The sequence below is a fragment of the Phoenix dactylifera genome, chromosome 1 (genome assembly GCF_051530095.1).
Source record: "Phoenix dactylifera cultivar Ajwa chromosome 1, Ajwa_hap1_PhDact_Kaust_v1.1, whole genome shotgun sequence".
Lineage (NCBI taxonomy): Eukaryota > Viridiplantae > Streptophyta > Magnoliopsida > Arecales > Arecaceae > Phoenix > Phoenix dactylifera.
Window position 1 is genome coordinate 49,196,885 of NC_143190.1, and position 15,091 is coordinate 49,211,975.

The 15,091-nt window shown below is 42.3% G+C and overlaps 1 protein-coding gene across 1 annotated transcript; it reads left to right on the top strand.

Annotated features, from left to right (window-relative positions):
• The first annotated feature begins 3,392 nt into the window (after positions 1–3,392).
• On the top strand, positions 3,393–8,608 carry LOC113463478 (3-ketoacyl-CoA synthase 4-like). Its single transcript, XM_088704863.2, has one exon. The coding sequence runs from the start codon at positions 6,739–6,741 to the stop codon at positions 8,314–8,316; it is 1,578 nt and encodes a 525-aa protein (XP_088560989.1). The 5' UTR covers positions 3,393–6,738; the 3' UTR covers positions 8,317–8,608.
• The last annotated feature ends 6,483 nt before the right edge of the window (positions 8,609–15,091 follow it).

The following is a 15,091-nucleotide window of genomic DNA, read 5'->3' on the forward strand; positions in this document are numbered from 1 at the left end:
AGGTGGTAGGTTGAGACTATGGCCCGGAAGGCGTTGAGCCCAGGTCAGCCGAGAATAGCATTGTAGACCGAGGCCATATGGACCACTAGAAAATCCATCTTCGCGGTACTCTCTCTAGGGGCGTGCCCGGCCGTGACAGGTAGGCTAACTATCCCTTCAACTAGGACTGAATCTCCTGTGAATCCGACTAGTGGAGCGTTCATTCTTCGAAGCTGCTCCTCAGTCATTCCCATTTTTTGGAAAGCATCGTAGAATAACACGTTTGCAGAGTTTCCATTATCAACCAGAACACGTTTTACATCAAATTTATTCATGACAAGGGAGATGACTACAGCATCATCATGAGGAGTTTCGACTCCTTTTAAATTATTGTCCGAGAACGAGATGGCTTTTATCGTGTGTTGACGCTTCGGGGGGGGGGGGGGGGGGGCTTCTTTCCTAGCAGGTTCTTCAGCCGAGCTTCCTTCGGCAGGGCATCCTCCTGTGGCGTTGATGGTGCCGGCAATGGGTCTGTTATCATTTTGATTTTCAGGTGGCGCGGCGTTTTCCACTGGTGCTCCTTCATCATGCCAGTTCCGTACGAACCGATTAAGTATCACACGACGGATAAGCGCTTCAATCTCCTATGGCGTTGAAGCACTCCTCTGTGTCGTGGTCGTGATCTCGATGGAAGCGGCAGTACTTCCTTGAGCGTTGTTGAGCTTCCGACTCTCGCATTGGTGGTAAGCTCAGAGATAGCCTCGGCCTTCTATCTCCATGAGAATCTCGGACCAAGTAGCAGTGAGGGGAGTATAGTTCACGTACCTCCCTGGTGGCGTTCTATGCCTAGGCGGTGATCTCGGTCAGGGCCGCGGCCTCGGATGAGGCGAGCTTCTCAATCGAGGCATATTCTTCTCGCGGTGAGGTGATCGACTTCTTAGGCAGCCATGTTCTTCGCGACGCCTTTTTTGCCCCTTTGAGGGTCATTCGGCGGCGTCTCACCGAGAAACCATGGCCTCTTCAGCCTTTGCATACTTCCGAGCTCGGGCCAGCATCTCTGTGAAGTCGGCAGGAAAATTCTTCTCAATAGAGAAGAGAAACTTGTAAGACCAAGCTTCCGTCTTTAATGCCGACATGGCGATTGATTGATCGAACTCGCGGACCTTCCAAATAGCGGCGGTGAAGCGGTCGATGTAGTCTTTCAGAAATTCTTCTTCCTTTTGCTTGATGTCGAGAAGAGAATCCGATGTTCGTCACTGGCGCCGGCTGGCAGCAAAATTGGCCGCAAACTGTCTGTTGAGCTGCTCAAAAGAGGAGACGGTGCTCGGATTTAGCCCGAAGAACCAGAGCCGGGCTGTTCCTCGGAGGGTTGCTGGGAAGGCCTTGCATAGTAGAGCCTCTGAGGATCCTTGCAGTGCCATGAGGGCCCTGTAACTCTCTAGATGATCCAGTGGATCGGTTGTTCCATTGTAAGGTTCTATCTGGGGCATCTTGAATCTCGATGGGATTGGCTCATCCTCGATCTGGCAGGAGAAAGGCGATTTGGTGGTAAAATCAGGATCTCCCTCGCGCCTTACTCTTTGATCCTGGAGAGCTCTTCGACCTTCTTGTCGAGTTCTCCGCCTGGGAAGTCACCGTGGTGGTCCATCTTGGTACTGAATGACCCAGGGTTGATCCAGTTTCAGAAGGCTACGACCTCCTATCCTGGCGACTCTTCGGTGGCTCCCCCCGGGGGGACGCCCAGAAGAACCCTGGCGACGGCGCCTTTTCCTATTATTGATCCTCGAGGAACAATGGGGATCACGGCCTAGGGCCACAGACCCGTCTAGAAGGAGTGCCGATCGGATGTGGACTCATGGAGGTGGCATAAGAGGGGCCCCCACTTGTTGCAGATTTTGGACTACAATGGCTAGTGCTTGGACTTGCTGCACCAGCACATCGAACTGTTCAGGTTGGATTTGCGGAACTTGATCTGCCGGAGGTCTTGATGGTAAATTTTGGACTGAGCGTCCAGGGCTTGGTGCACGACGTCGGGAGGCATTAGAAGCTCCTCTACTTTTTAGTCTCATGATCACGACTCAGGCCCTTCCTCTAGCGCCAATTGTTGCTGGAAAATAGACTTGAGGGCGACCACGAGCTGAGGAGGAGGAGCTTCTGGTGCCGTGTGGTGGCGGACGGCTATCTCCGGCGGACCTTCCAAAAGCCTTTGGCCGGGGGTTCCGGCAAAGGCCCTCCGATGCTTAAGTCAGAGAGGGGCTTTGGAGATAATGGAGATAATGGAAAGGTATTTTCTGGCCAGTGGAGAAGGTCCTCCCCCTAGAGCTCCCCCTTTTTTTATAGAAGGGGATGTAGCGGTTAGATGCAATCGGGCGTGATTGTGCAAATATTGGTTTAAATGAGTCACCTTAAATGGCCCGAGAATTCGGGCTAGCTGGCGATCGGTTGAGATTACATGAATTCAAATATTGACAGTCGTTGAGGCGGAGATTGCGGGATTTGATCCCGGATATGGAGGATTTGACGGTCTTTTCCTTAGGCGGGTTGGCTTGATTATTGGTGGAGTTGGGGTCGGCTCGAGGTCAATAGAACTTTGCTCAGCCGTGACCATGCCTGCCAAGGTCGTTCCTGCCGAGGTTATTTTCATCGAAGTCATTCTTGTTGAGGCCGTGCTTGCCGAGGTCACTCTTTTTGAGATTATGCTTGCGGTCGGATTCAGGTACTTTAATTGTATTTTGTGGAGTGGTCCGCTTTTTCCCCATCACTTGCTATTTTTTATGCTCGTGCAATCAGTCAGATCCATTTTGCTAGCTGCGAGTTGCAGGATGTGGAACTAGAGATGGGCATCGGGCCGTGCCGGGCCCGGCCCAGGCCCACCGGGTCGCAGAATAAACGGGCCGTGCCTGGCCCGGCCCGCTTCGTAAACAGGCCGTGCCGGGCACGGCCCGCTTAGCCTAAAAGCTAAGCCCGGTCCGACCCTAGGCCCGTAGGGTGGTGGGCCGTGCCGGGCCCTGGCACGAGATGGGGCGTGCAGGCACGGCCCGTTTGGCACCGTTACGGGCCGTGCCAGGCACGGCCCGTTTGGCACCGTTACGGGCCGTGCCAGGCACGGCCCGTCTGGCAGGGGGAAGAAAATAGTCGTTTCCAAACGGCTATTTTTTGGTTTTTACCCAAAATACCCCTGCCAACTGTCCAAAAACAGCTAATTTGAGGGGTATTTTGGGAAAACAAAAATTTGGAGTCCTATAAATACCCCTTTCCTCCTTCATTCTCACCACACCAAACCAACTATTCTCTCCTTCTCTACTACTATTATTTCTCTCTTCTAAAGTGCTCTTCTAGCAATTTAATTTTTAATGTGCATTTAGCAAGTGTTCAAGTGCTACACAAGAGGAGGTTCTTGTTGAGAAGAGAAGGTCACTCCTTGTTGAGAGCACAAGAGGAAGCTCAGAAATCTCGGCTCTACCTCTGCCCTCTGGTCCTCTACTCAATTCCTCCTTGTGGTTAGTTTTTATTTTTTGCATTCACCAATTTAGATATGTCATCTTTTGAGAAAAGTCATTTTGGCATTCCTCCTGTTTCTGAGGGAGAAGAAACTAATCCCCAACCCCATGTTCCTAGTTCCTCTAGAACTAGTGAACCGAGTGAAGATCAAACCTCTTCTCGTAAGAGGACTAATGTTGTATGGAATGAATTTGATAGAATTATGGTTGATGAAGTCTGGAAAGCAAAATGTAAAAAATGTGCCAAACTTTATAGTTGTAGTAGTAGTGGGGGAACATGCTATTTAAAAAGACATCAAGAAAGTCATAGGATGCATGATTCTCATGCTCAAAGTACCTTTAATATACAAGGGGGATCACTTGTAGGTAATTTTGCATATAATCATGAAAATCAAAGAAAAACACTTGTAAAATGGATAGTTAAGGATGAATTACCTTTTAGTTTATGTGAATCTTTTAATTTTGAAGAATATGTTCAATTAAACCTACAACCTGCTTACAAAAGAACTAGTAGGCGTACATTTAGAAGAGTAGCTATGACTAACTTTTTAGCAATGAAACAAAGTTTAATTGAAACACTCTCTACTTTAAATGTAAAAGTTTCATTAACTTCTGATATTTGGTCAGCATCTGTAGGTAGTAATTGTTTTATTGCCATTACTGCTCATTATATTGATAATGATTGGCAATTAAATAAATGTATTCTTGCTTTTCGTGCTTCTGATTTTCCACATTCTGGGCAACAAATTTCAAATGCCATTTATCAAACTGCATGTTCATATAATATTAATGATAAAATTATGTCTATTACTTTTGATAATGCATCTAATAATAATTCTGCTGTTACATTATTAAAGGACTCATTGCATCCCATGTTAAATGGAATTTTATTGCATATTAGATGTGCATGTCATATCTTAAATCTTTCTGTTCAAGCTGGCATGGGCATGATTCAAGATGTCATTTCAAAAATTAGAAATGCAGTTTCTTTTATTTATGCTTCAAGATCAAGACTTCAAGAATTTAAGGAACTATGTATAAATCATGGTAAACATTTTAAAAAATTTAAACTTGATGTAATTACTCGTTGGAACTCAACATATAGCATGATACATGATGCATACCCATATAAAAACTTATTAAGTGCATATATTAATAATCGTGGATTAGGCTTTACATTGACTGAAATTGATTGGAATAAAAGAAAAATTTTGGAAGATTTTTTGCTTAGTTTTTATAATGCTACTAATGTTCTTTCTGGTATTTATTATCCAACTTCATGTTCATTTTATAACAAGCATATATAATTAGTCAAAAATTTGCAGAACATAGATATGATGATGTTTTAATGCCTATTATTGAACAAATAGAATCTAAATGGAATGAGTATTGGGACAAGATATGTCCTATGCATAACTTAACTGCTGTATTTGATCCAAGAGTTAAATTGAATGGCGTGCTAATTTTACTTGATGCATACTGTGAAAATATGATTCAAGATCCTGAACCTGCTAAAATTGAGGTAAAACAATTTCTTTATGATATTTATGCTATATATGATGAGAAAATTCGTGGATCTAGATTTTCCGTACAAAGCTCTATTTCTTCTTCTAGTAGTTCTCGTTCGTCATCTATTTTTTCATTCATTGCATAGAGAAAACACACACATGCTTCAAGTTCATCTTCATCTTCTTCATCTTTAAGTAGTGAACTAGAATTTTATTTACGAAATGATCTTCAGTCTGCATATGATGAAAATCAAATAGAGAGTCTAGATGTATTATCTTGGTGGAAGAGTGTTAAAAATCAATATCCTGTTATGTCTGCAATTGCACGCGATATTTTAGCTGTGCCGATGTCCACAGTAGCATCAGAATCCGTTTTTAGTGCAAGTCGGCGTGTTCTTGACGAAAAGAGAAGTAGGATGACTGGCGAAACAGTTGAGATGCTTCTCTGCTTCAAAGATTGGTTGGATGCTGAGGCGAGACTTCAAGATAAAGGTGGACATAATACAACATCCTTCTCTGATGATGATACAAACACTACTGAATAGTGAATACTGAATCACTGATGATTAGTAAGATTTCTTAATTTTTTATAATGGTATATTTTTATTTTTTTAATTGTTAAAGTGAGTCATCTCTATTTTTTCCTTTCTTATTGTATTCTGGAGGTCAGACCAAGGTCCAAACCTCTTTTCATGTACCATTTTGATTTAAATTAATAAACTGGTAGGCGTCTATGCCAAACCTCCCACCATTAAGATGGATTTATATTAATAAATCTTTAGTTTTCAATATTTATTAATTTATTAAAAAAATTATTTCCATTTATTTTAAGGGAGACGGGCCATGCCTGGCCCGGCCCAGGCCCGGTTCAGGCCCTTATGGGCCGTTCCGGGCTGGCTCGCGGGCCGTGCCGGGGCCAGGCCCATGAATCGTGCCAGCCCAGGCCCTTATGGACCGTACCGGACTGGCTCGCGGGCCGTGCTTGGCTCACGAGTCGTGCCAGCCCAGGCAGGCCCTTATGAGCCGTGCCGGGCCATGGGCGGCCGGCCCAGTGCCCATCTCTATGCGGAACCTTCCAGCATTTCGTGCCCATTTCGTCCCCTCCCTTTCTCTCGTTAATCTTTTCTATTTTTTCCTCCTCGCATTCTCTCTCCTATCGACGGCACCCCTCACCTAACCCAGCTTCAGCGGGCCCTTGGGAGAGCTTTTTTTTTATTTTTTTTTTTCTCGTTTCGCCGGGGCATCCGCGCACGAGGGGGACAGCGTGGCGGCCGTCGTTCCCTTGTGCCGCCACCGCGCCCCCCTTACTCGACCTCTCTATTTCTATTAATTTCCATCTCTCCCATCTCTCCTTCAAACCATTCTCTACAGGGACACCGAGACCAGCATCGCCGGCATCGCTTGGAATAATTCCACTCGCCTATCTGATTTCTTACAACTTGCTTGCGTGCGGGGGTTGGGTTTTCTTATTCTTTTCTTTCTCATGTTTGTTATATAATAGATAACTAGGAGCTGGCCAGCCGCGGAAGGAACCAGGGTGGAAGCTTCAAGAACTGATCCGTGTTGACCTAGAAACCGAAGGTGGTGGCCGGGAAAGCATAGATATATAGATAACCCTAGATAGAGATAGTGATAGAGACACCCAGAGGGATCGAAGAGGATCCTTCCCCCCCCCCCCCCCCCCCCCCCCCCCCTTTTTTTCCATCTCTCCTCCTTCCTTCCCTAGATTCGATTTCCAGGAGCAGTCCAGGATGGGCGGGGGAGGAGCGGCGAGCGCGGCGGCCGATCGCGTCCTGATCCAGGAAGCGGTCCCGGGGCCAAGCCCGAGCCGGCGGCTGCCGGACTTCCTCCAGAGCGTGAATCTCAAGTATGTGAAATTGGGGTATCATTATCTGATCACCCACCTGGTGACCCTGTTGTTGATTCCCTTGATGGCGATGATCCTGGTGGAGGCCGGCCGGACCGACCCGGACGATATCCGGCAGCTCTGGGTCCATCTCCAGTACAACTTGGTGAGCGTCCTCGTCTGCTCCGCAGTCCTGGTCTTCGGCAGCACCGTCTACATCATGACCCGGCCCCGCCCGGTGTACCTCGTCGACTACGCCTGCTACCGCCCCCCCGAACGCTTGCAGGTCCGCTTCCACAGCTTCATGGAGCACTCCCGCCTCTCCGGCGAATTCAACGAGGGCGCCCTCGAGTTCCAGCGCAGGATCCTCGAGCGCTCCGGCCTCGGCGAGGAGACCTATGTCCCCGAGGCCATGCACTTCTTGCCGCCCCGTCCCTCCATGGCCTACGCCCGCGAGGAGGCCGAGCAGGTCATGTTCGGCGCCCTCGACGCCCTGTTCCGCAACACCGGCGTCAAGCCCAAGGACATCAGCATCCTCGTCGTCAATTGCAGCCTCTTCAACCCCACCCCCTCCCTCTCCGCCATGATCGTCAACCACTACAAGCTCCGCAGCAACATCAAGAGCTTCAACCTCGGCGGCATGGGCTGCAGCGCCGGCGTCATCGCTGTCGACCTCGCCCGCGACCTCCTCCAGGCCCACCGCAGCACCTACGCCGTCGTCGTCAGCACCGAGAACATCACCCAGAACTGGTACTTCGGCAACCGCAAGTCCATGCTCATCCCCAACTGCCTCTTCCGCGTCGGCGCCGCCGCCGTGCTCCTCTCCAACCGCTCCTCCGACCGCCGCCGCTCCAAGTACAGGCTCGTCCACGTCGTGCGCACCCACCGCGGGGCCGACGACAGGGCCTTCCGCTGCGTGTACCAGGAGCAGGATGACCGTGGCAAGGTCGGCGTCTCGCTCTCCAAGGATCTCATGGCGATTGCTGGAGGGGCGCTCAAGACCAACATCACCACGCTCGGCCCCCTGGTGCTCCCCATCAGCGAGCAGCTCCTCTTCTTTGCCACCCTCGTCGCCAAGAAGCTCTTCAATGCCAAGGTTAAGCCATACATCCCGGATTTCAAGCTCGCGTTTGACCACTTCTGCATCCATGCAGGGGGCCGTGCTGTGATCGATGAGCTCGAAAAGAACCTGCAGCTCACGCCTGTCCATGTGGAGCCCTCTCGGATGACCCTGCACCGGTTCGGCAACACATCCTCCAGCTCCATTTGGTATGAGCTCGCCTACATCGAGGCCAAGGGGCGGATGCGGAGGGGCCACCGGGTGTGGCAGATTGCTTTTGGGAGCGGCTTCAAGTGCAACAGCGCCGTGTGGCAGGCTCTTCGCAATGTGAAGCCTTCTCCCAACAGCCCATGGGAGGACTGCATGGATAGGTACCCTGTGCAGTTAGTTGATGGTTTTCCTGCTTCACGGCCGCAGCAATAATGGTGGTTGTGTCTCTGACGAAAATTAAGCTGATTGATTGTGGGGGTCTAGGAACACGATTGGGTTATTCTTCTCTTAGGTCTTGTCTTTCTGCTTTTAATCTGTTACTTAATGATGGGAGTCATAAGACGGTCTGTCTTTAGTGTATCTGTGCAAGCACTTTAAAGTTCTGGATTTCTGTTCTTGTACTTTAATAGTGTGAAAGTTTTCAGGCACCATGACCTCATGTGCGTTAAGGTAAAATGTCATTGTAACTTACTCTTTAAATTATGACTAGCTTCCTGGTTCCACATGCTGCTTCGATCTGTTTCTTCTTTCCCGCTTTTTTTGTTCTTCTCTAAGGAACTTTCTTTTCTTCATGTTTGTGTTTAAGACCTCAGTAATAGTTTGGGTATCATCTACTTTTGTCTGATATATTATATTATTTTATGATGGTTGGATTAACTGTCTCTGTTCCAGGTTAGATTTTTTTATGCATTTTTCTGTTCAATACCATTTTCCGTTCATTACTATGCATGCTGGAGTTCTTTTTTTAATTAGGTATTTTTGTCTTTGAGGTGTCAATGCCTAAAACTTAGATTTTGTCAATGATGGTTCCTTTATTAATCTGTGACAAACTTCTTTTCTTCACAAGATGGTATTTTAATATTTTCTGAAGTAATTTTTTCTTATGCATTTTCTGGAGTTTGTCGAATGGTTTGGCTGAGACTTAATGTTGTAAGATAACTTGATGAAATTGACATGAAATTACATTAGGAAAGAACTTTGTCGGGGAAGCAAGAATACTATCTTTATTTACGAGGCAACCTGAATGCCTGCCAAGTTGTTAATTTTTGCAAAACAGCTTCTGTTCCTTTCACCTCAAGATTTTTCTTGAGTCATTTCTTTGAATGTTACTAGTGTTTTTTCTTCATTGACTATCTTTAAGACACTACCCGATCCTGCACATGCCATCCAATTAAATTGGTTAATTTTCTATCTTTTTAATATAATCTGCTTTCAATTTTTGAAAGAAATTGATGTTGAAAAAGGTGGAGGGTGTTGCTCAAATTTTCAATCAAGGTCCGCTGTACGGGTACTGGTCGGCGTATCGGTGACGGCCCGTATTGGTCCGTACTGGTACGACTGTCGTACCGGCTGGTTTTTCAATGAAAAGCTCTCGGTACGAGATCCCACGCTGATTCGATACATGTCCCTGCCCGGATCGGTTCGTACCGGCCCAGATCGGCCGGTACGGCATACCCTATTCCCAATGGATTGCAGTTGCGCTTTGAGTATACTAGCTGATGTGAATTCAAAAGAATAAGCTTGTATCGTAAAGTCTTTGCTGATTCCTAGCTGAATTAGTGTATTTGTAATCATACCTAGCTTCTATTAATTTGACTAGATGTTGGTGTAAACTCCATGTCATTTTTTATGAATTGAACCTTGACTTGGAAAGAGCTTATGATAATATCGAATGGGGCTTCCTCTTTGAAGACTTGGTGAGTTGAATTTATCATAATATCTAGAGAAGAAATTTAAAAATAGGAGCATGAACCTGTATCACTCTGTCACCTCAACACTCACATCTGGCTCTAAAAACTGCATCATATATGTATCTGACTTGGTGCTTAGAAGTTCTTTGATTGTTGCTTTTAGAGATTGGTGGAGAGTTGAACTCTTCCAATAATGAGTTTGACCCTTTATTTTCTTTTAGGCATTGAAATAACTTTGGAAAATATCATTTTTCTCATATTCTTAAGTTAATTGGGATATTTTAATGCTGAAAGACCTTAACAAATAATATATTCTCAATATTTACTTTTTATATTTAAATAAATGTAAAATTAAAGGTATACATATGTATAGTTTTGTTAAAATTAAAATTAATCATATATTTCCGCATATCTTCTTTTGCCTTCCTACTGAGTCGAACACTTTTAGATATGCTCCCAAATCTGATTCTTGCATCAATGTCCATGCAACAATGAGTGTCAAAAATAGTGCATTTGTTAATCATTGGTAAGCTAGTTAATTTGGTGTAGAGCTATGTATGAAAGAATGGATCCTATCACCTTTTTTCTTATCTCAATGCTCGACATCTAATACCAATGCTAAAAGTATCTTTCATTTGTTTTCCTTAAAGGTCTCCTGTTGCCAGTAGATCAAACACTTATATCTTGTGGATGAAACTTCATTGATGTATAGTTTGGCAAGATGTTTTTGTAATTCTCTTTTTTTTTAATTAAAAAAAATGCATATATATATTTTTGCTTCTGCCTGTATATTATTGTGATTACATCTCTAAAGAACTATAGTTGATAAAGAATAAACCTTGATGTTGTTTCCTATTTCAATAAATAGATTGTTTGGCTATTGCCTGATTTGTTTTCATTGTTTCTCTTGTTTTCATAAGGTTTTCCCATCTCATTTCTTGTGAATATGATGATTATTTTTCTATAGTCATAATCTTGTGAAGCTAATCAATCCTCTTTGTGCTCTTTCAGCAAGTTTTTGTTATTATCTCAGAATTAAAGTAAAACTCCATGACGTATGAGAGAATGATCTCAAAAGAAATGGAAGGAATCATGACCTTTGTTGTTTAGATAAGTGTGACTGTGCTTCAAGTAGTGCACAAGATGGAGGTTGTATGACAGAAAAATCAAACTAGTGCAGAGACTAGTGCACAAGGTATAGCAGCTTGTACGGATTAGAAATTTGCTTTAAAGAGATTATGATAATATTTAATTAGATTTCCTAGTTGTAAATTCTTGTGATAGAGGGAATTGCTTGATTGACCTTTGAGGTTATAGAGAGTAAGGAATCCATTTCTGGCATGCTTAACGTGCTACTTTGATCAAATTTCCCTGGTATGGACCATAACTACTTTATATACATATATATTTTGAAAAATAAACATTATTTCTAATTTTTTATTAGAAATTTGGATTGCAGTCCGTCCCATATATCTGTTGATCATTGGTTCTAATATGCATTACATAAATAAATTTGTCATATGAACTAACATTACATAATTATGATTACAAGGTAGCAATTGAAGCTCATAACTATGTTTACCTGTTAACTGCAGTGTACCTGTTATGCATTTAATGTCAGTACTTTGGAAATTTCATTTACTAGTATTACTGTGAAAAGCTCATACAGTATAAGTAACCTTAATTTCTAGCCTTTTGGTTTGATTTAGGAGGGCGCTTTTACATGAGTATCATATTTGCTATATAACACAGCCTCTAATATAGAAATAAAACAATCAAACTGGAAGTGCTTCAGAGTGTTTAGAATATAAAAGGGATGAGATTTATTGAGCATAGGTTTAATGTGGGGGAGCAATATACTTCACTGTGCCACTAAATATCAGTTAGACTAAAGAGATACGCATTATTGTAAGCTGAGATGTACTGCAACAAGTCAATGCAAGTGGTGTAGAGGTAGACACACTTGTATTATATAAGTACATAAGACACAATATTGTAAAGACTAAAGACCAAAATCTAGTCCTCAATGGAGAGATTAAATGTCTATAAAATGAAGAAAGTGGATGGAGATCTTTATGACAATATTAAAGATCTGTAGTGTTTAATGATTTATCAGCTGGATGCCTCGATGCTTAGAAGGTTGGAGGCTAGCGTCCTAGTTTCTTCGTAGTTTATTTTGGCTCTTGATATTTAGTGGTCCACTTAATGACATCTGATTCAATTTCTTGAGGCATCAATGCAGGTATATATGGATTGGAGATGATTCCTTGCATTATGTGGAAAACACTTTGATCTCTTATGACAAAAGATATTGCAGTATAGGATTTAAGTGGTATGTCATTTGAGAATAGTCATACATTCAGTAACTGTTGTTGAATTGGCTGATTTAATGGAGGTTGCATATGACTGAAGGTTGCATATAACTGAAGCATTATAAAGTAAATCCTCTTAGAACAATCCCAATGAAAACAATGAACTGGTCTATCTTATTAATTACAAGAGTGTTTTTATTTTTAGGAGTCAAATTTTGAGGGATTCACCATATCTGGTAGATAAATTTTGGCCCTTCAGAGAAATTGGCTTTACTTGGTAGTAATCGTGATAGTATGCAAAAAACTGTTCGCTGGAAATAAGTTTTACAACAGAATGAGTTGGAATGAGAAAACATACTGCAAACTATATATTTCATTTTCTTTCTTTTAAGTTGTTTTTGAGCACAATACTTGTCAATTTGAGTTCATGCATCCATTGATCCAAAATATTCTTAAATATATTAGGCCTCCTGTTTACCTGCAACAAGTGCAGTTCCAATTCCTTCTTTATTCACCACTGAGGTTGCATGGACCCCAGCCATGTTGGCACCTCCCCAATATGAGTGGAAACTGTGCATTAGATTAGCGTCACATGATTTTAAACTAAAAAATGAGACATGCATGATAAAAATTTGAAATAGAGGGGATATGGGAGTATTGTTTTAATTATCATATGTCAAAACCTTTTTTCCTCTCCTTTTTTATTACTTTTGTAATATGAAGATTTTGCTCGTGTCTAGTAAGAGAAGTCTTATCTCTATCAGCTTAAAATATTGTAATGACTTGTTTTAAGCCAAACTATTTGGTTTTGCCTATGCTGCACCATACCATACTGAACTGGATAATATGGGGCACACCGTACCATACTGGTTTGGTTTCGGTACACGGTATGGAAGGTGTACCGAGTGTCGATACGCCGAACTGGCCCCCGTATTGAGAATATCGACAATGACAGGTGGCACTGATACAGGGTCTGGTACTGAGATAGCGTACTTTAGTTTTGCCTAAATCTTTGTTATGGTGCCCAAACAAAACCAATTGACAATCAATTGTGCAATGAATCAAGCAGTACAAACTTTTATCATCCAATTTTGGTATCATGATTTTATCTCTCCATATCATAAATAGTAGGATCAGAGTTGCAAAGTGATTTATGAAAGGATAGATACCTGTTCCGGATTACTTATGTGACTGAATTTACTGGGACAGTATAGTTGACTGATGAGCTTGATGAGAGATCATACCGATATAGAGTTATTAAAGCTGGATGTAACAAGAGAAAGATGAACTTAAAACACTCAAGACTCTCTAACAGCATAAATTTTGATTGAAGGGGGATGCTCCTATCTGAGCATAGAGCAACTTCAGAATCTTCACATTTTTCTGCTATTGAAAAGAAGCTGCAGTGTTACTACCTTAAAATGCAGTCTACAGAGCTGCATATGCACCCATTATGTGAATGTGGTGTCGTGACTGCACCACAACGGAACAATGCAGTCCCAATATGCGGCTAGGCTGCATGGTGGATTGTAAGTTATAGCATTTGCATAATAGAAAAGAATAAAATAATGGTGGAAGTATATTCTTAATCCTATCTATTGTCATCAAACTTATTTATTTTAATATTTTTCTAAAATACTAATTGGATATTTATCCATTTATGCTGTTGTGTACTGAATATTCACTGTGTGGTAGCCCAGCTTCGACAATACCATGGGCACTTTTTAAAGCTTATTAGCTGCAATCTTGAGTTCAAACAACAAGGATGGTACCCAAAGAAGTAAAAAAGGGATGGAGGTGGGTAGGAGCATTACACGATGCATGATTATGAGGGTATACAAGGTGTAAGTACCATGGTAGCTGCACGTCAAATTTATGGCATGCATTTCAAGATCACTGATTGTTGGTGGGATTTGCAAATACCATATCAGAATGTAGATCTCGGTATTTCCTTCTGAGTTATAATAATGATATTTTCTCAATCTTATATTCTTTGTAGTCTTTAATTATTCTTTACCTTTATTCAGGACTTGACTGTATGAACTATGAACTTGACCAACCAGCACCAGAACAACTGAATTCTGAATAGTTTTTTTCATCTTCCTCTTGTCAGTTGCTAGTAAAATGGTAGGGCACCGTCCTGAAGCAACAAATGCTGTGAGAGAGGTAATATTGTCGTTGTCTGTGTATTTGTGGTAATGAGCTTTTTTTCTAATCATACTTGTTAATACCTTTAGAAAGGGAATTCTGGGAGGCACTTAGTTCTTTCAGTTTCGCATCAACAATCTCTGCAAGATTGCTGAGTATTCTATCTTTAGTTAATAACATCACAAATTTGTGATATCTTTATGCTGAGTATTCTATCTACAATTTTCAATATTATGCCTACAATATTTTTTGATTTTTATATGTGCAGCCAACTGCTAGCCATATCCTATATCTCTAGGATTGTTCTGCTTGGATACAGATATCTGATGCATGCTGACAACCAGATAGAATCGATAACTGCTGGATTAAACTTGATTACTCTGATGAAGAAATTCGATCTTACATGAAGAAATTCCAGAATTCTGTAGAACAAAAAATAAATAATATCTTATATTCATTTCTCTATTCACTAGATTATTGGCAAATCATATGTAAGAAATTCTAGGAATATATTTATGAGTCATAGATGGAATTTACCTATGATCCACTTGGATTTTCTTCTTTGATGCCATAAACCGAAAAAATCGATAATTTCTTGTTTTCATTTTTCTATCTTTAATCCACTAGATTAATGGCAAATCATATTTAAGAAATTCTAGGAATATGGTTATGAGATATAAATGAAATTTACTTAGGGTCCATTTGGATTTCATTCTTCGGTGGACCAAAAGAATATAGTACATGCTTCACAGATGCAGTAATCATCTCATTTCTTTTTCCTAGGCTGCAAATGGATTAAGTCCCATCAAAATCCTACCTAGACCACAGCCTAGTAAG

Coding starts and splice junctions, on each gene's coding strand:
- LOC113463478 (XM_088704863.2), top strand. CDS start 6,739: ATGGGCGGGGGAGGAGCGGCGAGCGCGGCGGCCGATCGCGTCCTGATC.